The sequence below is a fragment of the Cydia amplana genome, chromosome 1, assembly GCF_948474715.1.
Source record: "Cydia amplana chromosome 1, ilCydAmpl1.1, whole genome shotgun sequence".
NCBI classification, from domain to species: domain Eukaryota; kingdom Metazoa; phylum Arthropoda; class Insecta; order Lepidoptera; family Tortricidae; genus Cydia; species Cydia amplana.
Window position 1 is genome coordinate 29320091 of NC_086069.1, and position 24385 is coordinate 29344475.

The 24385-nt window shown below is 35.3% G+C and overlaps 1 protein-coding gene across 11 annotated transcripts in view; it reads right to left on the reverse strand.

The window, feature by feature from the left end:
• The window catches only part of LOC134652179 (CUGBP Elav-like family member 4), an 849854-nt gene that overhangs the window by 166167 nt on the left and 659302 nt on the right, over positions 1 to 24385 (reverse strand). For 9 of the 11 annotated variants that reach the window (XM_063507352.1, XM_063507400.1, XM_063507387.1 and 6 more), the window contains one exon: positions 8667 to 8792. In XM_063507352.1, coding sequence (XP_063363422.1) covers positions 8667 to 8792 — 126 coding nt within the window. Of the gene's footprint in view, positions 1 to 8666; positions 8793 to 11412; positions 11449 to 24385 lie in introns of all 11 variants that reach the window. The other 2 variants (XM_063507407.1, XM_063507413.1) reach the window with 1 other exon arrangement.

A 24385-nucleotide genomic window follows, 5' to 3' on the forward strand; every position in this document is an offset into this window, starting at 1 on the left:
TCGTCATCCAATTTACATAATATGTACCTATGGAAAATTTCAGCTCATTCGGAAATCGGGAAGTGAGTCAATTTTAGCTTCCAAGATTTGACCCACATTAACATGCAAGGCAAGTTAAATAAAAGCTTGTAAAAAATATATTATGTCTCTATACATATTTTAATTAGAGAGAGAGACCCAGAGGCAGACCTGCGGAGAGATGGCTCGATGAGATTTTGGAAGCAGCAGGAGGAAACTGGACTGATAAAGCAAATGACAGATCTATGTGGAGAAAAATGGAGGAGGCCTTCACTCTATGAAGAGGTCCTTGATAAAAATGTTTTTATATATTATTTGTGTTGTAATTGTTCCTATTATTATTTAAACTAAAATTTATAAAATTGCATGCACTGAAATCACAATACCATTGTAAATCAAATTTTATTAAGGAAATAAAAAGGCTTAATTATTTTACATATTTTAATATATGTAGAACAATTACACTGTCATAGATAATTTTGACCGTATACCGTACCGTAAAACGGGGTGAGTAGGTTTCGCGGGGAGAGGTGGGTTATGAATGGGGAGAGAAGGTTTGAGAGGGGGGTGAGAAGGGATTTTAAGGCTACTGCTACAAAAATAATGTATTCCAAATTAAAATGGAGCTATAATAATACGCATAATAAATCCAACAATCTTCCAAAATCACCTTTGTATGAAAACCCCTCTCACCCCTAGGCACTACGGGGTGAGGTGGGTTTTCCTCTTTATCGTCAAAGTTATGAAATGGAATTACCCAAAATAAAATAAAAACTAAAATACAATTATATACACCATTCAGTTTTCATATGTAAAAATAAAATGTTATCGAGGTTTGAATTTCAGTTTTGACCCTACTCACCCCATTTTACGGTATAACTGCGAAAATACCTAGCTCTATTTGGAAAAATATTCCAGGGTGGCAATTATTTTAGCGCGTTTTTTCATCCCCTACCTACTATTAGAACGAAATAGAATATAATTTATTCGTAAGCACACACAAACGATACAATACATAATATAAAAGAAAATCTCAGCATGTTGCTGGTGGCTTCCAGCGCTGATCTTCCGATGAGACAACCAAGTGAGAAGAATCTCGGAAGGATTGATGCTGCACTAGGGTGAAAACAAACAAAAAGAAGCAAATACCCTCTGAAGTAGTCAGCCATTTTTGAAGAACCCATAATGCATGTAAACAGCTAATGTATGTATACATACAACTATACAGAGGTCACTGCCCCGATATCGTGCGGTCCGTGCGGTTATTTGCGCAGGACTGTTGGCTAGTTGAGATTGCTTCCACCTTGTAAATAAGGCATCGAAGCCGGGTACAATTTGGATTAGTGCAAGTTCGGTTAAATAGTTCCAAACTTTCATGCCACAAACAAAACATCACAACTTAGTTTATTTACTACGGTGGTTACGTCGTTTTAGAGTAATGTGGAGTTTACGTGTACGTTGTACATTAATAAAGTACTTTGTAAGCTGCACGGTACTTTGTTATTTGTACAAAAGCGGTGAAATTGTATCGGCTTTAGGTTATATTGGAACGGTACTGTTTACTGCATTATCACCACATATTTTAGTAAAAAAGCGGCCAAGTGCGAGTCGGACTCGCCCATGAAGGGTTCCGTATTTAGGCGATTTATGAGGTATAAAAAAAAACTACTTACTAGATCTCGTTCAAACCAATTTTCGGTGGAAGTTTACATGGTAATGTACATCATATATTTTTTTTAGTTTTATCATTCTCTTATTTTAGAAGTTACAGGGGGGGGGGACACACATTTTACCACTTTGGAAGTGTCTCTCGCGCAAACTATTCAGTTTAGAAAAAAAATGATATTAGAAACCTCAATATCATTTTTGAAGACCTATCCATAGATACCCCACACGTATGGGTTTGATGAAAAAAAAAAATTGAGTTTCAGTTCGAAGTATGGGGAACCCCAAAAATTTCTTCTTTTTTTCTATTTTTGTGTGAAAATCTTAATGCGGTTCACAGAATACATCTACTTACCAAGTTTCAACAGTATAGTTCTTATAGTTTCGGAGAAAAGTGGCTGTGACATACGGACGGACAGACAGACGGACAGACAGACAGACAGACAGACAGACAGACAGACAGACAGACAGACAGACAGACAGACATGACGAATCTATAAGGGTTCCGTTTTTTGCCATTTGGCTACGGAACCCTAAAAATAAGCTGGAGGTCGTCGTCATATGTATTGTTTATCCTTGTTTCGCGCCAAATAATAAATCCCCCTTCTTAGCGTTAGTTCATATTCCTCGCCAATAGCATCTAGCGGCTAAGTGTGAACTAAATTGGTGATATTTTACGATCCAGTCATTACCCGGGCCCGTAAAGAATCCGGTTTGCGGCGCTTTTACGGCGGCTCCGTGACCCGCCCTTATTACGACAATCTAAACGACGTCGCTGGCTGTCACCCAAAAAAGTACCTTATTACAAGGTCGACATAGTTGTAAATGCAAGTGATGATACGTCTGTGGTTCTGAAACGTAGCTGACAGTCACTCAAAAAAGTACCTAGTCACAAGGTCGACATAGTTGTAAATGCAAGTGATGTTAGTGTCTGGGGTTTTTGATTGTCGCGTCGTGAAAGAATGCTTTATGGGTTTTAGGTAGAGTTGATATGTTGTATGGTATCATAGAATAGGTACCTAATTAAACATCACATAATACTTATGAAGAAAAAACTGCAAATTAAGCGTGGACAAGATTAATTGCTTTCATGTCAAATAAATATTGGTACTATGGTACTGTGACTACGTAAATAATATAAATTAAAATATTTAATAAACTCAATTTGATTTGTTCCTTATTTGCAGAGAGAATTGTTAAATACGAATGCCTGTGACTGTACTTCGCTTTTAAAAGGTCAACCTGTGAATCTAAATCACGAGTACCTAAGTGTATGGAGTTTTTATCGTCATCTGGAGGTTCGATAGTGCAAAGTGCTGTAGCACTGAAGGCTGATAGCGATATTTTACTTCAGATCGTACCTTGGGAGTTAAAACACTGCTGGGGTCAATATATCGAAATCGGAGCTAAGATCTAACTAGGAGAGCACTTTTAGAAAGAAGTATTGAAAAGAGTGAATATTCTTTTGTAAAGCTGTCATTCAGTAGAAAAATAAATTGCGAGATTATTAAAGTTTTAGCAATGTTTTGTATGGTAGTATAGTATTAGAACAAACGTTGACTTTTGCTTTCTTACCTACTATATAATATTATAAATGCAAAAGTAACTCTGTCTGTCTGTTACCTCTTCACGTTTAAACCACTGAACCGATCTATTTGGGTGAAATTTGGCATGTAGATACTTCAAACTATCTCCATGCCAAATTTCACCCAAATAGATCGGTTCAGTAGTTTAAACGTGAAGAGGTAACAGACAGACAGAGTTACTTTGCATTTATAATATTATATAGTAGGTAAGAAAGCAAAAGTCAACGTTTGTTCTGCGTTTGATGAGCCTTTTATTAATCATTATCATCATTCAACGCAGTCGATAGTACTTATATAATGGCCTATAACGTATAAGTGATACGACCTTGTAGATCGCCCGCTAGTGAGTTCATTCCAATAAAAAAGTAAAGGTCCAGTAAAGGTCGAATCAAAACCAGTTCAGAACCTTAACACGTTGTTGAATCTGAATCGGACTCCTTGTTAGACATGGTTAGAACCAGTTGCAGTGCAGTGAAATAGGCAGCTGATAGTTTATTCATAGCGAGTTCACCGCTTCGCCCGTGAATATTCATTCGTCGCATGTCAAGAGGCTAACCAGGTGGCTGTGCTGCGTTTCCTTTTAAAACGTAATTAGATTAAAATCTAAAGTAAGAAATCTTTTAGATAAATTGTTGAAGATAATACGTGTTGTTCTAGTTATATAATTGTGAATAGTTCTAATAGTTCTATAGTTCTAATGTTTTAAGAAAAATATTCCTAAAATTTTTTGTAGCGTATTTTGGCCACACTGAAAATATTAATTTGACATCAATTTTATTATTAAGGCGATTGCACGCTCGCTTTAAAACGCCAAAGTACGTTATAAAGAAGTTATTGAAACGAGTGAAACCTTATCACAGCCGCCGTCGGCAATTAAACGGAATTAACAATTTTCTGCGTGATCCACTACATCTGTACGACACTTAATAATTTTACTACGACCGTTATGGAAAAGGGTTGTAACTCAAAATTTCGTTGAACGCCTCCATTTTATTTTTTTAATGTTGCTTGAAACATTCTTCTTAATCATGATTGTACAACATGACATAACATCATTGCAAGAAATAAAACAATTAGAAAAAAATCTAGCATTGAGTAAAAATATTTTTATGTTTATGATGGAAATAAATAAATTATAGGTTAAACAATGTGTATTAATATCTACATTATAAATAAATAAGTCTGACATAATTATATCTATCTATCAAGCTTAGAACACAACGAAATATATTTTAAGTCAACATAGGAGTGATTCAACCTCCGAGTTCGTTACAAATATAGGAAACGAAAAAGGCGAAATAAAGTCCAATTTGTCCCCTAAAACAGAGGAGAGGCACGTGGCAACCTCCGCACCGGAAAGTTTCCATAATGACATTCCCGAAGTTTTGGGAGCGCCCTCCCGTGGAGATGTTATAATAATCACCTAATTAGATTCCCTTCAAAAACATTTTTATGTAGGAAAATACTCCTAGTCGCAATCTGAATTGAAAAACTACGAGGGAGGCTGGAACACGCAGAAATTATTTTTAAATAATCCGTTACAGTGTTAATATTAATTCGTGTTATTATTTTTGTGCCTTTGAAAATTGTTGGAAAGTGTCTTCGTAAACTAAAAGAATCTTTTCTAGGTAACTGCATAAACGCACGTAGAACAAGTTTAAATGTTTGAATAATAAAACAGCTTTTGTTCGCGTGCGTGATGCCGTCACTTTCTTTCGACCTTACTACTAAACAGACTAAATTTGTATCAGTGCTATTTCTTCGACAATATATATCTTCGTATGGACTTCTCATAGTTTCCTTTTACGCCCAGATCTAACAGGTTATGGGCCCAGCACCAATATCCTGCAGTTGTTGTGCGACATCCGTGATTTTGTTTATGTATTTTTCCATATTTTGTCATTGGAATTCTCATAGTTTCCTTTTACGCCCAGATCTAACAAAAATAAAAAAAAAATATTTAATTGAACCCTTTCTGCAATATTATTTTGCTAGTCTTCGTATTTTTGAAATCACAAATTCATGTTTTATGTAAACTACGTTTCATCAGCCCAAACATTCAATTATTTACTAGCTGCTATTAAACGTGTAAATTTGTTTGTTTTACTTTTTTTATTATTCTCTAATTTAATAACTTAAAAAAAAGTAAAATTATAAAAAGAACGCGGATTCAGAACTAAAAAAAAATTTTCTAAGGAATTTTAAATGCATGTCATTTTACATTCTACAATTTACTTATAAAGCCATTCCTAATATAATCAAAATCTCAGTTACGGTATTATGGCGGGCGTTGTCGTAAAATCTTAACGGTTACATAAAAGGCGCTTACGCGACTAGAAGAGACCGCGTTACGCCATCTCGTGGCAAAATGGCGTAAGTTGTAAACTTTTTAAATGACTGTTGTGGGTCTTTTTCTGGGTTAAACAATGTTGTTATTTACGCCCGTAGTAAAACTGTTTCAGTTTTGTTAATGAAGATTGAAGAGTTACGTCAGCTTTTTATAATTAGTAAAGTATATTAAATTTAGTTAGAAATATGAACCGCTTATGTTTATTTCGACATTCATTAGCAAAGTTTATAAAATGAGTATAGTAAGAGAGAAAGGCAGAGTAGTCAGCAATACAGTAGGGTAAGATGGTCGGTTTTTTATCATCTTTCGTCATGCCTGTCACGTTCTAACAAGTATGTAATTAGTGCGAAAGTGACGCATCACAAGTGATAAAAATGCGACCATGATACCGCCGCTGGCTTCGCCGGCGACCGGTCCACGGCGCCAGAAGGTATCTTGGTAATACACTGGTACTATGGGACGATGGGAGCCCCACGGTCCCATCCTTTTGGCGTTGGTCTCGTAGTGGCGAGTTGTTTGCCAGTAAAGTAGCAGTCGAATTCTTGTGTTCATTAGTTTAATTTAATTATGTTTTTTTTTTTCGATTTTTTCCTTAGGTTAGTTCATAGGCTCGTATTTACGTTGAAGTGGGTTGTTAATGAGACCTTCACAATCTTCACATACTACAGTCGTAAAATAATCTAACTAATAAGAATGACTTCATTTTAAACTTTAAGACATGGCCGTTACGTCGCTCCAAAATGGCATCGTAAAAGCCTTAGCACGCGGTATAGTTTACTTGAGTATTAAAGGCGATTTGAGCGCTGTATTAAATTACAGTTGGCTGACTGTCGCGTCTGTACGTCTGTGCTGGTACAGGGTTGCCCGAAATTAAAAAAAATTGCACTCTTCTAATGTTACTCGTACTTCCTGCTGTGACTAATGAGACATGCCAAGTACGTATAAACCACCTATGTTTTTCCTGTGAAAAAGTGTGACAAGGAGGGAGGGGGAGAGGGTCTAAAAAATCAAAATTGTGTGTGATGTAATTAAGAATTACACATAATAAAACGTGGGCCAGTGGCTCGGAAATGTTTAGGTATATTTTTTCTTCGCGTTTGATAAAGTTCGTGACGATCACAAAACATTTGTACAGACAACAAAAGCAGGAATAGCAGAACATTAAGGGTTCATCACGAAAAGGAACAAACTCAACATAATGCTATGCGTTTGGGTAGCAACAGATCCTCAATCTCCAATGCTTCATGATTTTCATTGACTTGTGTCCTTACCATACGGATTTAATTTTCGAATTTAAACTGTTGTGAGACATAGGTACTAACATTGAATAATTATTACGGTTTAGACTCACTTGTTTTTAGTCACTCGCGCGACATGTTTCGGAGAGCTTAGGTTCGCGATACACGGCCGTCATGAACGCTGCTCGCACGGTTAGTACTTGAAAAAGGAAACGCGGGTGACTCAAAACAAGCGAGTCTAAACCGTACAATTATTTAAGGCTTTAATGTTATTATTTATATTTATACGAAAGCTTACCTAATTGTGTCAACCCTGACGTATGTATTTGAATGCAAACATGTTGTCCCTCGGAGTGAATCCAACTTGTGCTACAATTATAATAAGGGCTTCCACACACGCCCCGACTGGAACGACGATTACGACTAAATATTACAACCCAGTCACAAGACATTATTACAGCCATATTTGAACTTTAAGATACGTCAAATATTAGATATAGAAACGATCAGTCAAACGAGTCTCAAAAGTGACGTTTTTGTTTGAAGAAACGTCACTTTTGACACTTGTTTGACACTGACATATATACGTATCGTTTCTATATCTAATATTTGACGTAAGTATCTTAAAGTTCGAATATGGCTGCGTGTCATTCGGATCTTATGAAATAATAAGACCAAGTACAATCGGGAATGGCTGTAAAAGTTATTACAGAATAAAATATTATGTTTTGAGTTAATTTGAATTTATGATTTTAGTACGTACAGCTTGTAAAGTGTCAATTTTATTGGTTACTACGGACTTTACGACTATAGGATGTTTATTGTGTTTAAGAACTTGTAACTATAGTATAATTCCTATTATTTTCAGTATTTACAATATTAAAATTTGGGTTTAGATGCGTTCTAAAATCTACTTAGGTATACACAGTTTTACAGAGAAAACACGAGTAAGTAATTTATTGAGTGAAACTTCGTCCTAACGATTGTTGTTGATTCGAAATTCGAGTATCGATAGACGAAATCAATATCGATATCGACGTTATTATTACGCAATAATAACATATTTATTCATAGATAAGACATTTGGTCTAACAAAATAGTTCATATTTATGCTGGCCTGTGAGGTGGAGATTAAGACAAACAAATGCTTGCTATGATATTGGTATAATGCGCGTCAAATGATACATCTGTATGTGTGTGTAGGTATACTCTAACACTGTATATGTGTGGGTAAGGTATAGCACACACTACAGGCCGTAATTGCGGTTTATGAACCAATGTGTATGATATGATAGATATACTTTATTTGGAAATGTTCGTCAGAACATACATAACATTTGACTCTCTTTTTGTATTTTTCTCCTAACCAGAACCATCGAAGCTCAAAGAGATTTGATCTCACTACCTTCACTTTTTGCGGCGCTTAATTTAAGGATAATCTTTATGAGCGTTTTTTTTTTGTTGTCCCAAACACTTTTTTTACAAATTTGGGATTTTTTATGTTATTTCTACTAAGAATCACGAGCTCTTTCTATCCTAATAGGAGAAAAAAAGTGTCCCAAAATTTCCATACATTTTTCGATCTTTCCATTACGCGACCACCATACAAAGTCTATGAAAAATGGTGACGGAATGGAAATAAAAACCTTAGGACACTTTTTTCTCCTATTAGGATAGAAAGAGCTCGTGATTCTGAGTAGAAATAACATAAGAAAATCCAAATTTGAAAAAAAAGTGTTTGGGACAAAAAAAAACGCCCTTATTTTTAGGGTGGCTATCATAGACAGCGATAAAGAGGTCTGTACTGACCTTTACTCGCGCCGTCGGGTCCGCGCAGTATGGAACACTCCTCTATAGTGCCGAAGGGCGTGAACAGTTGCCGCACATCCTCCTCGGTCTGTTGTTTGCTCAGCATGCCCACGAACAGCTTCCGATCTGCGGAAAACAATAACAATTCATATATCATATAGGTGCATATAGGTGTGGTGGTGGGGCTGGTATTTTTTGGCTGGGGCATCGCTTGGTGCCTCTCTATCACTTTTTAATATTAGTGCGACAGTGTCTGTTGCGTTTCGATCGCTACGGAGCGAACGCGATTGGCACGTTGGCTACGCGACCTGTATGTCCTGTAGTTCCTTTTTTAGTTGTAGGTTAATTAGTTAATATGTAAATACTAACACTAGTTATTAGGTACTTAGCTTAAGATAAACTAGGTAACAAATTCTATGGATTGTTATGATCAGAAATAAATAATTATTTAATTTAATTTATGGGTACCGGACTTTTTGTTTCGGTCTTTAGGTGATGGACTGTCGTAAGTCATACCTAACACTATTAAACTAATTATACGGTTTAATTCGCGTATTTTAGTCACTCGCACTACATAAACATATAATTATAATTTATTGCATGAATGTTACTAATCGCCTGATGATTATTTTATATGCTAAATTCGTACGATTTCTTGCCCCTGATCGTACGAGAAACTCATACCAACTTTTGTCTGTGAACCTTTCTTGTCGGACCGCCGTTCGCGTGTCGGATCCGAATCGGACACGGCTCTTGGCGTATTCGAATTTTGTCATGTCACACACAAAACCGGGATACTAAATTATGTATATCTGTATTTTGTTGACTTCGTTGTTATGTTCAGCCTAAGGGTCTATTGCAAATTGTTGATTATTTTGTATCTTTCACAGTAAAACATAATGCTTCACGTATTCAAAAATAAGTTTTGTACTTGATGCTAGGACCCTTAAACTTTAGACACGTTCATGACATAAGGGCGTGCGCACACGGCGCTTCTCCTTAAAAACCGCCAGTCTGCAACTGTAAATAATGCCAATTCTACGCAAGAAAATGGCTACAAATAATCAATGAATTTGTTTGATAACATACTGCCAAAAATCAGCAAATTGGCATAAATAAAATAAATCACTAATATTCCTCTTGCACCCAAGACGCATAAGTTAAATGAAAATGGATCAAAAGAAAATACCAATCGCTTCTATTCGTTAGCCATTTCCTTTTAAAAACCCGAAGAACACTTATAAGGCTTGCAAAGAACTTCAAAACACCCTGCTTATCGGTGTTATTCGGGCGTAACATTTTTTTTTTCATAAACGAGAATAGGCGCCGTAACCGCGCACACAGCTGCCGACAATTTCACGGATGACTGGCGCCTAATTAGCGACCAATTACAACAAAATGGCGGCGTACAGACGCGTGTGCGCGGTTAGCGAGCGTTTTAGCGCCGTATGCGCGCGCACTAAGTTTACTGTTGTCAATGTTAGAAGGGGAAAGAGTCTAATCATATTAGCAAGTACTGGCCACTAAGAAAGACTTAGTGGCTAGCATTTTGCGTTTGTTTTTTTCTTTTTTCAAGTGGACGAAAGTTGGCCGCGACGCTACAGCTGTCGTCAACAAACAACCAGCTCTATGAAAACACAGATTACACACAGTTTTAGTCAAAAAAAAAACAACGAACAAAATCCAAACCCAGATCAACACATAATTAGCACATTACACTAACGTTGCAGTGATTTCATGAATGAGGAGGGTTCCGCAGTACGGGTAGGGTAACACATAGGGTAAAACCGATTAGTGCACTACGGAATCCTCTTTTAGCTTTTACGGGAGCTGTTATTTCCAAGATTTCTGTTCGAGCTGAGATTAAATACCCAATTTTATCACTGTCCAAAATTTAGAGCGCTCTTTACAGAAATCGACATTAAAAAAAATCAATGGTAAAACATAAACCACACTAATTACTTCTCGAAAATGAATACGAAAACAAATCTCTTACAGCACGACGATAACTAGGTGCACAGTGAGTGTTTATTTCCAGGTCGAATCCAGTTTTCGAACGCGCCTTCTGATAAACTACGTGCTAGTGCCGTGGCTCTTTGTAAGAACAGCTGGCAGTTAAAAACAAAAAACTACGCTACGCTCGGATACGGTATACTCCAGTCATTTTGCGGATGGTTTTTGTAGGTTTTAGGAGTTAAAAAAAATGTTACGGAAATATCCAAAAGTCTAGTATTATATGAGCTAGAATCCAATAAAATATGATTATATGGTTACTGATACATGTATGTATGTACATATTACAATTTATGAAAGTATATTTTATAGGTCGTATTATCTATACGAAATACTATTTATTAATGTTTTGTCTAGCAAAATACGACATGTATCAGTCGATCACCAGCGCCATGTATTAGTAAATTTATTGATTTTGCACGTGTAAGTTTCCTTTGATTTCGCTACTTTTTTACTAATCCAAGACAAAACTCTTGTGGATAAAATGCAACTATCTCATCCATTTTTGAAGTATCAAGAGAGTAACTTTACGAGCTGGTGTGGTGAAAATAATATTTTGACTTAAACTTTTGTCTTTGAATAAAAAAAAATCAGGCTATTACAATTTATAAACGCAAACGTATCTCTCCTGGGCTATCACAAGGCGGTTCGTTAGATTCGACGTGGACACTCCGCGCGCTATAAGACAGACAGTGACAACAGTACAGCCTAGAGCACGCACATTGAACGCTACCTGCGATCGCCTACGCGCGCCTCCGTGCAACGCCCCCTGGAACACAAGAACATGCTACACATGGGTCATAATGGGTAGATTGAACCTTGACTCCTGGAGGGCTATACGAGGTATACAATCAGGATATGTACCACTACGAATAAAAAAAAAAACAGGCTATTAAAATTATTTACGCAACCGTATCCTTACTGGGCTATCTTTATCACATGATGATATCTACGTTTGCTAACGAACATTGCTCTCAATCAGCCGTGGTCGAAACAGGCCAGGACAGAATGAGGATATATTAATATGAAAAATTGCGTAGAAAGTATGTATTGGCAATCCTAGGCCTATAAGAATGTATCCAACCAGGGTGTGTAAGTCTCCTAAATCTGAGTCGAGTGCTACTAATTTAGACTTAAATGACTCGAATTCTTACTAACGTTATCCCAGGAAGGGTTACTGTAGATCCCAGCAAAAACCTAACATAAATCCATGCGAATATAACAAATTCATATTAAAGTGTAATAACATTGTCTAATCAATCACGCATTGTGCCCCGATTTATGGGGGTCCGTGTTATTGATGGGCTCCATGCGTTCGCTACAGTTTGAACAGTATGGAAACCGGTCCTTAAATATGGATGTAAAAACTTCAAGAGGTGATTATTATATACTAAAATTCAAAATATAGTTATGTAACAGTCGCGTTACACTGAAATAAACTAATGTTTGTATACTACTTACACAAAAATTGGCACTTGCGAACTACTTAGGCACAGATGTAGTGCATAATTGTTTTCCTTCGTATTTTCTCGGTAACGTTCGTGTTTGTCATGTTATTTCAATCAACCTCAGTACTTTTTGTACCGAGACTGACTGAAATAACAATTAAAACACGTTCGTACATTTTCGTGAAAATACGAAAGGAAAAAAAAATGCACTATATCTGTATGTGTTAAATATCTGTTAAAAATCCTTAAATAATTAAATCTAAATTGGGATCGAAGTAATGTAGTTATCAAGTAACGTTCGATTGCTTATTAACAACATATGATTACACCCGAGTATTCATAAAGGCGTGTTAATATGGCTAACACGGCCATTACCGTTTGACCGAAACGCCGGTAATGGAACCAAGTACAGTAATTGCGTGCGTTTAGCAAATAACTGGTTTTTATTAGCGACTAAATAGGAAATGGATATAAGTTTATTAATACTAATTTTGGTGTAGCGATAGATAACTAAAGGCTAGAGGATTTATTTTAATTTTACCAAAATAAAATTAGAATTAAAATTAACTAACATATTTAATCACAACTGTACTTGAATATGCTTTTTCTCATTGTTTTAAATGACCTGGAGGCAATACTACAATTATTGTACTTAAAACAAAACGTTTCATCATCAACATGTTTCCCTTTACTCTATAATACGCAAACGCAAGCGTTTGTTAAAATTATCAACGATATATGCCGCAGTAAAATATTTGTCAACGTATTTTTTGGCCACCCTGTAATGTTTCTAAATTTCTTCTTTCAAATTGTATAAGCTACACTTTCTTATTTAAAACCGTTCGACGTAATTGGCACCTGAATACCGAGTGCGATTGCATAGTGAAGCACCTCTCAGCAAAAACTGCTTAGCTGTAGGCTTAACGAGTTGCGGTTCGGGTGCGGTTGCGGCGCGGTTCCGAGGCGTTAAGCTGGGTCGGTGTCGGTCGGTTTACTTTTTAAATGCGTAGTAACGTAGTGAAAGGAAATAAATACTTAACAGGTTAAAATAGTTTAACAATACGAAAGTTTAGGATCTTAATAGAAAAAAAATGTTAATATGATATAATATTCTCAGTTGTGTAAATAATTTATTATAGTCTTTAACTAGTTTTGGTACGACCTCGAAAATTGATCACATACTCGTAGTTTAAAATAAATGTAAACACACTGACTGGTGTACGCGAAATGAAACACGACGTGAGATGCGTGATGCGCACCAATTATTGAGACGATCGTCAAGGTCGTATCAAAACAATAACAAATTATTAAATCTAAATAAGGAACGTAGCACTAGTTTTTGCTACGGGTATAGTTATTAAAAAATATTCTGTTTAATATAGTAAGTTTGATGAAAATTGCACACCTTTATTCCAGCTACAGTAGAAAGCAGAACATTTTCTAAAATTAAAGAAATTGCCAACCGATCCCATTCATAACAATTTCCCTGCTGTTAAAAAAGCTAATTCCCGATGTGTACCCAGCTTTATTAGCAACCTGGAAATTATCTGAATTTAGGTGGTCATTAGGAGAGTCGCGCGGGAGAGATATCCGACCGGCCGTATAAATCTGAATTTAATGACCAGACCAGCTCTAATATTTCCGAACAATGTTTCGGGTTCGGGACACGTACCTTGTGTCCCCGCCTTTACGTTTCGCTTTTGTTTTTACTTGAATTTATAATTGGAATGTGCTCTGTTTTTTGTTTTTTAAATCTATTTAACGGTGTTCTGGATTGGGTTTGTATGATTTGAATATTCGTCGTAATTATAGCTTGCCCAGTAATATTTATGATCATTGTCAAGAGGGCGCTGTTATTCTCATGTGTACAGTATAGTATGAAAAACTTAATTCCAGTGAAATTCCGCAACATGGCGCGTGATCATAATTATATTACTGGTCAGCCTTTACATTTAAAGGATAATTATTTATACGTGTGCATTTGTGTGATGACGTATTTACTGTATGGTATTAGTGCAATTGTAAAAAAAATATTTTTCGGTCACAAGACTAAGAAGATTCGCGGGAAGAGATCCATTTTAAGGATAAGTTCGCCTTTGTACATATTGTTTTTACGTCGTTTTGTCTGTTTTGCGTAAACTTGTTTATTTGCAATAAAATGACATATACACATTATTTAGGCGTGTATCCAACATAGGAGAAATACCTCGAAAATTTATATTTAAAAATATCTCTAAGTCCAGAATCCACCTGAACGGAAGTAGGTATTTTACAAGGGGATTAATTATGCCGTAAACATTTTATATTAAAAATTGCTTTTAAACGTAGTTTAAGGGTGCTTACAAAAAACGATAAAGTTGAACTACGGGCAGAGGAGGGCTCTTAATAATGATTTTATGCGAAGCGGAAAATAATGACTTTCGTTATTAGGATCGAGATCATTACCCGACAAATGTTTAAAAAAAAAAACAGGTAAGAATAGTCTGTATATTTATATAGAAATACACAATACGCAATCTACTCTATTTTTAAGATCAGATGAGATAAGAAGGAGAACATTATTCTCATATGAAATGAAACTATAGAAACGGATTATATCGCGTATAAGTTACTAATGAATTTAAAATACATTCCGACGTTTCACACCCTTTACACCTTTTTTTGCTTATTTTATATTGAATAATATACGCGATATAATCCGTTTTCACAGTTTTATTTCATGAGTCACTATCGTGACCGAAGACATATTAGTGTTCTCATTATGTTGAGCTCAAAATTTTAATATAAACAATTTAAGAGTATACCAGAGATATTCTACAAAAACAGAATCAGAAGAGAACTTTAAATTAAATATATGTGAATCTCGTGTATAGTTATTACATTAAATCCAAGCGCCACGGGGATGTTTCCGAGAATTAAAATAAGTCTCAAAAAACTCAACACGAATGAATGCGTTTAAACTCTACTAAAACTCAACTAGAAACTGACGAAATTCAACTAAAAACACTTCATTCCTTAGCATGCCATAATAACACAATTACAGCCAGTAGCTTAACAACCGAGCGGAGCGAAAATTTCAATGTACAGTTGATTCCATTAATTAGGCATGCTGTGTTCGCCCCATCGCGCCAACTTGAATAGCCAATTACATTGGTAATTGGGCCGGGGCAGGTGTCTCCTCACAAAGCAGCCTCGGAGCAGGCACTTTTCATATTTCCACGTTGTTGTACTGTAAGTTGTTTTGATTGTCGAGTGGACATTTGTACGGGTTGGTTAAGGAATGCAATGTTTTTAAAAGCTAGTTGACGTATGGTTTATTCGTATGGAACATTAATCTCTGTTTAGAAAAGTAGATGAGACAAGGAAAAACTATTCTTATCATGCGTAATTTGAAGTGAATATATATTTTTTATCTTCTGTTCAAACTTGAACTAAACTTTTTTCTTTCCAAAATCAGTATTTTAGGGTTATATTAATTGCAAACAAGAAACAGATAAAACTACTACATATATCCAAATTAAAGTAAAGAGAGTAGGTATCTACTTGTATTTGTACTACTATTACTATAGTAACAAGTGTAACAACACAAACCAAAACAATGAAACATAACAAAACGCATCATTATTTATACAAATGACAGCTGATAGTCGGTTCAAAGGGACTCCGCGCTCATCAAGGTCTTATCAGATTAAGCCATACGTAACGAGATGGGTCTGAAAGTGGGTCAGTTGTGGGAGTCGTGGGGTAACTACCCCACCTACCGACCCAAGTCGAATGAGAGTTGTGTCGTTGAAGTTCAAGTTCTAGATTAACTTCATCTTTTGTTTGTTACGACTGCGTAGTAAAATAGTGTAACGTTTATGTGTTCTAGGTTTATGTACGTTTCTTTATTCCAATGTAAGTTCGGAATTGCTCAACCAAGCATCTTTTAATTTAGTACCAATTAAAGTACAATTTATAGGAAAATTACTTTTATTTAAAAGCACGCAAGCCTATACTAATATTATATTTATTTGTTTCGCTGAATTTGTCACCTTCTTTTTACTCTCTCCTCTCATCTACTCAAAGGTTAACTGGAAGAGATCCCTCAAAGGGATAAGTTCGCCTTTGTACTTCTTACCAATTTCATTCTTTAATATGTATTTTTGTACATTAAAGAGTTTACTACTACTATAACCGCGAAAGGAACTGTTTCTGCCTGTCTGTCTGTTACCTCTTCGCGTTAAAACTGCTGAACCATTTAAGATGAAAATTGGTATGGAGATAGTTTGAGACCCGGGATAGGATAGGACAAAGGATAAAATAGTTTTTTTTTAAATAGTTAATCATCAACATCATTGTACACAAACGAAGTCACGGTTAAGAGTTAGTAGTACATATGTTTATGCTACAATTATTGAGGTGAATTCCATGATGAATTTCAACCTATAAAATATTCTTAATATTTTTTGAGAAACAGAAATCAAATTTTCCTTTAGCTTTCAGAATGATAAAATACCTTTTGGCTTTTGCAACGCTCCCTAAGAATGATTGCTCACAAGATTGAGTTTCGATTGAATAAATAATAACACGTCAAATATTGTCAATTATGACGGTGCGCGTTCAAACAGGGTTCGGGTCAATGCTTGTGGACGGCGTAATTATATCCGAGCTGGCAAAGTGCTCAAAAATATCTAACACGCACTCTAACGCCTTGGCAATAGAGACGTGTTCAGATGTTCGGAGCGCCCTGGCCGCTTCGATATATCTGATGGCGACTTTACATTAAAATAGTTACAGCGTTACGTTTGCAAAATGTAAACAGTTTAGACAAAATAGGTATACGTTTGGCAGCAAACGGCTAGTATGGAATATAAAAGGCGAATATATAGACACGTGTTACAAATTCAAATTCATAGTATGTGTCAGCGTTCATGTCTTGCAATATTAACCCCTTTCCAAATATGAGGATGAAGTTATTTACCTAAAAGGGAAGGTCGAGGTTGCCACGTGTAAAGGTAAATCACGTGTGAGGGGTATTCACATTTTACAGTATGAAAGATTTGACATTGTTATGGTGCGACTTTGACATGAGGTGCCGTGTGCCTTTCACGCGCACCAGATTATACAAAGTAGTCAAAATATACGTTGACAAATAATTTTTACAGTACATATGGTGCTACTTTCCCGCACTAGTGCGTAAATAAGTACTTTTCGTTGCTATGTCAAATATGTAAAGAGGCATATGTACTGTAAAACGTTGTACGATACACGTGCGAATAGGAAATTCGCAACTCGTGTCGATTTAAACACTCCCTTCGGTCGTGTTTTAATATATCGCTACTCGTTTCGAATTTCCTCTTTTCCGCACTTGTATTGTAAATAACTATTTTACACGTAGTATACAAAATGTAATTAAAATTTAAACTCCAAGCATTTTACTAAAATAAAACACATTATTTTCAAAATATTTTCCTTTTAATAGGGTGACTGCTATAGTTATTGGCCACTACATAGTAAATGGCCTTTCCTAAAAAATCTGAAGGAAACAAGCCAATTGAAACCTTATTGACAAGAATGGCCAAAAACTATAGCAGTCACCCTACATAAACGCAAACGTATTTAAAATTATCAACAAATATGACGCAATAGAAAAAAAAATGTCAATGTATTTTCAGTTCAAGGGCCCATTTCTCGAACGATATTAGACTAATAATAAAATATTAGTCCGCGAACTGTCAAACTGTATCGGTTGCCCACAACACTCTAATAATATTAGACTGATATCGTCGAGAAATGGGCCCCAGCCTTGGAGGATACAACTAAACGGAGTAGCCATTAACAGGCTTTCCCCTCTGTCGAAAATAGGCGGCCAACGGTCATACACAATGTATGGACTGACGTTTATCTGACATGGCTATTTTTACGTTACGCATACATTTGACGTTCCCCTCCCCCGCAAAAATCGGCAGACTGTTTTGTACAGAAAATTACAGACATGGCGTCTCCGTTTGATTATATCCTCCAAGGCCCCAGCCCGTAACACCATAATACCGCTCCCGTCGGTAAGTTCTCTAAGGCTTTGTTATATATTTCGGGTATAATGGCATAGTTTGTTTGTTTCGTACCGTATTACTGTATTTTACAAGCACGTGTTACGTACCAACTAAGTCCAGTTCAATGACGGTCAAAGTTCGCCACATATTGAACTGCTTAAAAATAACTTTCTATAAATGTTCAGATTATGTCACGTCCACGTGTATGCCGGTGTTCTGCTTAACTTAATTAATAAATGGTGATTGATTTTCAATTAACTGTTAATAATTATATTTGACTTAAGTTTTTGATTTAAGATACACACTGTTTTGATTTAAGATAAAGTCAAAGATACAAATGATTTAACAATTGGTTAACAAATGATAGCTGAATAGATACAAAAATATCCAATAAAACGATTTAGGAAGAAAATTACTTTTTCACCTCAGCAGCTCGAACAAGGGTACTTTGATTCTTAAAAACAGTGAGCAAAATGCGATTTTGCTCACTGAGTGAGACAAAATGACATTCAAGTGACCTTTATAGTCAAATGTCATTTCAACATGCGAGGTCTAATAAAAGTTCGAAATACTTGGGTTCTATTATCTCTGTCCCTTTCACACTGTTAGCAAAAAGAAACAGACAAAAAAAAGTTAAAACGACATTCAACGTTATATTCACGGTTTATAATAGACCCCCGAAAAACTTCAGACCGCATCGTTCCAAACCACGTACGAGTATGAATTCTTAATAATTAATTAATAAAAATAAAGTTTAAGATTTGATAAAAACTGATAAAATACTATATTTTAGGTATTTTATTGTACAATTTAAATAATGAACTTAACATCAACATCAACATCAACATTTATTCAGCAAATAGGCCACAAGGGCACTTTTACACGTCAACATTGAATTTACATACAAGCAAAATAATTTTCACATCAACAATTATTAAATACAACTACAACTACCAAATCAAACTAACGTGATACAATTACTTAGAGATGTATAAGGTCTCTTAATGTCGAATTACATAAAAAAACTATGATAATAATATTAAAATAAAAACAAAACAGATACATGGAAAAAAATCTAAACGTATTTAGAGGTGTAAATGTCTCTAAGTGTCAGAACTAAAAAATAACATAGTTTATCAAATTATCCTTAGAGATGTATAGGGTCTCCAAGAGTCACAATCCTGTATGATTAACACATTACGAGAAAAAAAACAATACGAGAACCGAATGAGGCGTCTCACTGCAATTAAATTAAAAAAGCGGCCAAGTGCGAGTCGGACTCGCCCATGAAGGGTTCCGTATTTAGGCGATTTATGACGTAAAAAAAAAAAACTACTTACTAGATCTCGTTCAAACCAATTTTCGGTGGAAGTTTACATGGTAATGTACATCATATATTTTTTTTAGTTTTATCATTCTCTTATTTTAGAAGTTACGGGGGGGGGGGACACATTTTACCACTTTGGAAGTGTCTCTCGCGCAAACTATTCAGTTTAGAAAAAAATGATATTAGAAACCTCAATATCATTTTTGAAGACCTATCCATAGATATCTATCGGAATATTGCTAGATATGTCCAAGGCCTATGACATGGTCCAACATGATATACTCTTAAACAAACTTTGGGGAATAGGGGTGAGGGGAATCACACATAAATGGTTCGTATCTTACCTAAAAAATAGACAACAATATGTAGAAATTGAAAATGTTGACTTGACAACAAGAGAAATTAAACGCTTTCGATCTGACGCACACTATATGACCCATTCCATCCCCCAGGGTGGAGTACTCGCATGTTTGTTATTCTTAATATATATTAACGACATTCCAAAAGCTATAAGAAACGACTATACCTGCGTTCTCTTCGCAGACGACGTATCTCTCCTTACTTCATGCAAAGACAGCACGAGCATCAACAATGAAATAACCCTAACACTAACTTCGCTGATAGAATGGATGGAAGACCACAATCTAAAATTAAACATATCCAAAACCAAAATCATTCAATTTAGGCCGCATCAAAAAAAACCCCTAGACATAAAAGTAACGCTTAACGGAGTGGACTTGGAATGCACAGAGACGGCAACACTGTTAGGGTTTGATATCGATACTAATATAAATTGGAAAAAGCATATCGCCAAAATAAAAACAAAATTGTCATCTTTTATTTATGCCTTGAAAAAGCTTAAGAGAACGACGGATTTTCAGTCCGCGCTTACCGCATACTACGCGTATACCTACTCGTGGCTTAAATATGGTATAATACTATGGGGAAATAGTACAGATGTGAAAGACTTATTTATACTTCAAAAAAAATGTATAAGAATATTAGCTAATATATACTGCCCAGAAAGCTGCTTACCGTATTTTAGGGAATGGAAATGGGTAAATTTGTTAGAGAAAACTCAAACCTATTTACCTATATCGAAGATCAGCCGCGACGATATGAATCCCGATTTAAAAATAACCTGGTAGCAATAACAGACTCTAAATTAAAATTATACAGCTCAAGTCCGTACGCTATGGCCATAAAAGTGTACAACAGAATAGATAACAGCATAAAAGCAGAAAAATGTAACAAAACCTTTTTGACTAGACTTAAAACTTATTTGATTGACAAATGCTACTACAATTTAGAAGATTTTTTTACTGACCCGTCCGTTTAGCAACACCACTAATTTTGTGCACTAATATTAAATTCGACCATTATTTGTAAGTAAGGTTAAAATGAATCAATTTGTTGACATACTGCATTAACCCACTTTTACTACATTAAATCTACATTCTGATTACTATATACTCATTAACTAGACATTACTTAATAATTAAATCGTTGCCTATTTGTATTGAATACACATATTGACAATTAATAGACTTATATACTTACTTTTATATTATACACATAGATTTAAGATTAGATCCTAAGCATGTATGTTTGCTATGCCCTCCCAGGGTCCATGTGGAACTACCCAAACATTGTAATATCTATAAAAATACCATGGTTGCAATAAATAAATATGAATATGAATATGAATATGATACCCCACACGTATGGGTTTGATGAAAAAAAAATTTTTGAGTTTCAGTTCGAAGTATGGGGAACCCCAAAAATTTATTGTTTTTTTTCTATTTTTGTGTGAAAATCTTAATGCGGTTCACAGAATACATCTACTTACCAAGTTTCAACTGTATAGTTCTTATAGTTTCGGAGAAAAGTGGCTGTGACATACGGACGGACAGACGGACAGACAGACGGACAGACAGACAGACAGACAGACAGACAGACAGACAGACAGACAGACAGACAGACAGACAGACAGACATGACGAATCTATAAGGGTTCCGTTTTTTGCCATTTGGCTACGGAACCCTAAAAATAGAGTTACTAAATATATTCGTGTTAGCTTAAACAGACCCGTCTCCACAAACAGCACCCGTTCACGAGTACGACGCGTATCTCAGCCACCGCCTCCTCAACCGCATCAACCTTCATTCGGGAAAGTGGCGACCCGATCAACGACGCCACCGTAAGCAAAGACTTTTAAGCGAGCATGACATGTTCAAGCTACCGGCCTATATTAATATTAAAATAGTGATAACACTTAGCTGTGAGACACAGCATTTTGTGCTCGTATGTTACATAAAAGACGGTATAGCTATAGGTATTAAAAATATCACGATCATCACGCAAAATTAATTATTTTACTTTTAAGAATTTCTACCATAGTTGACAAATAGTACGTATCCGCAATTCGGACCGTATCTTACAAAGATTTTTTTTACAAAAAAAGTTGTCGATTGAAGTGTCAGTTAATATTTGTTATTTCTATATTATTTTACTGGAATTTATTATTACGTTTTGTTTTTGTGTTCCATTGCGGTAATTAAACTTAATTGTTTGTATATCTTAAGTAAACATGAGGCAGCCTGCAGGCATTAAGTGATGAAGAAGGATTACATTTTTCAAGTTGTCTAATAGGTATGTTCTCACTGCTTAGGTGAAAAATGTTGTGTACTACACGAGATCAAAGTTATTTACATCTCGTGCGCTTTTGAGTCCCTTACTACGCTCAAGATTCTAAATTAGATCTATTATAGAATCTTTCGCTTGCACGGGACTCAAAATAAGCACTCGAAGAAATATCAAACTTTGATCACTTGTTGTACAAATAACTATTACAGAATATATGGGGCTACTTTTCTGCACTAGTGCGTAAAATAGCACTTTTCGTGCGTATGTCGAAACTTTAAAGTGCCATATGTACTGTAAAACGTTGTTCGATACACGTGCGAATAGGTAATTCGCAACTCGTGTCGATTTAAAACACTCCCTTCAGTCGTGTTTTAATTTATCGCCACTCGTTTCGAATTTCCTCTTTTTCGCACTTGTATCGAAAATAACTATTTTAGGTCCGCATCTACCAATCCTATTAGGTAACGAACATGGACAATGACAGGCCGAGCACACCTCTCCAATCCGACCATTCATTAGACTCAGTGTATGGAGCGACCTCCGTAAATGCACTGTCAACACCAATTTAAAGTGTTTATAGAACCTTGTGCAAATAACTACGTAGCGCGGCGTTTCGCTAGAGAATTAAGTTATTTGCTGAACGAGTCGAGCCGTTGCCGAAATTTGTGATGTTTTCAACCAAAAGGTACCACATTGTCGGTTGTCCATAAGGTTGATTCCGAATTGAAGCTATATGAAAATAGTGCCTTATTGACAACCGACAATAAGTGCCCTTTTGGTTGAGAATGGCACATTTCGTGTTCGTGAACGCTATATGAGTGTGACTTTAGGGACTGGGGTACCTATAAGTTGGAATGGGGGTTAGTTGTAGCTGAATTAGAATTTAAGTTTATCATAATTGCATGATTTGAAATGTAGGACCAACGTAACTCCTCCAGAATTTTGATAATTAATAAATCTATTATTGAAACTTGCTGTGTTAATATTAAATAAAATAATGACTTTAGGGACAGAGATGGGTTAGAGTAGGGGTAAGTTTTATTTGTAGGTGAATTGGGATGAAAGTTTATCATAATTGCATTATTAGAAAAGTAGACCTACCAACAAGTTACAACTTCCAAACATTTCAAAACTACTAAAGCTATTATTGAAACTCGCTGTGTTGATGACATCGTAAAATCTACTAGGTACAGTGTTTAGACTCAAATACCTATCTATGCGTGAAATAATTAAAAGACATGTATAGGTACTATAAAAGTATAAGATGATGAATATAATGTTTCATTCGCTAGTGTCACTAAGAGAGTAAGTATAGGAGTAAATAATATACATATATGAAATAGGATAAGTAATACAATCATTTACAGGCGTAGACAGCCAGATTTTAGCTTAACAAATAACTATTCAATTATGAAATTATTTGATTCTGTTTGAATTGCATGTGACGCTAATTTAAACGGTCGAATAAACAAGTTAATCATAAATTCAGCTAGCAAATGTTAAGGCAATTTCAACTTTAAAAACTTTAGCATAATGTTACTTATTTAATTGTCAGATCCGGCTTACAGGTTTCATACTGTAAATAATTAGAGTTCAGTTCAAATTGAGTTACAATTTATTGAAATGTAATAGCGTTTGTATGCTATCCCATATTGAATTGATTTCAAATAGATTGGCCACTATAGAACGATTCTTTTAATTGTGTGAAGCCTAAATCAAATTCACAACATCATTTTCATTAATTTTGTGGGAAAGGAATAAGTTGAAAGAGGAATAGATTCAGTTTAGTTATTATTTTGAAATGTAAGTAAGTGAATTATGTAAATTTGGTAGTGATTTGTTTATAGTAAATACGTGGTCAAACAGTAGTATTTTTAAGATGCATCTTTTATATCGATAAGTTGTTTATATAAATTAATTAAATACTAGGTACAGATGTAGTGCATAAATGTTTTCCATCGTATTTTCTCAGAAACGTTCGTATTTGTTATGCTATGCTACGTCAGTCACCCTCACTGAGGTTTTGTACCGAGAATGACTGAAAAAGCAAGACACGTTCATACGTTTCCTTAAAAATCCGATGGAAAATTATTATGCACTACATCGTATCATATTTTTTAAAATGGAATCACTGTTTTTAAAATGCTAGCAAACATTTTAATAACATTATTCGTGGTAATTGAGTAAACAACAAATAATAGCAAATGTTAGTTTTGGTAAATTTTCCCGGTTGGCCACTACTGCCTGTAT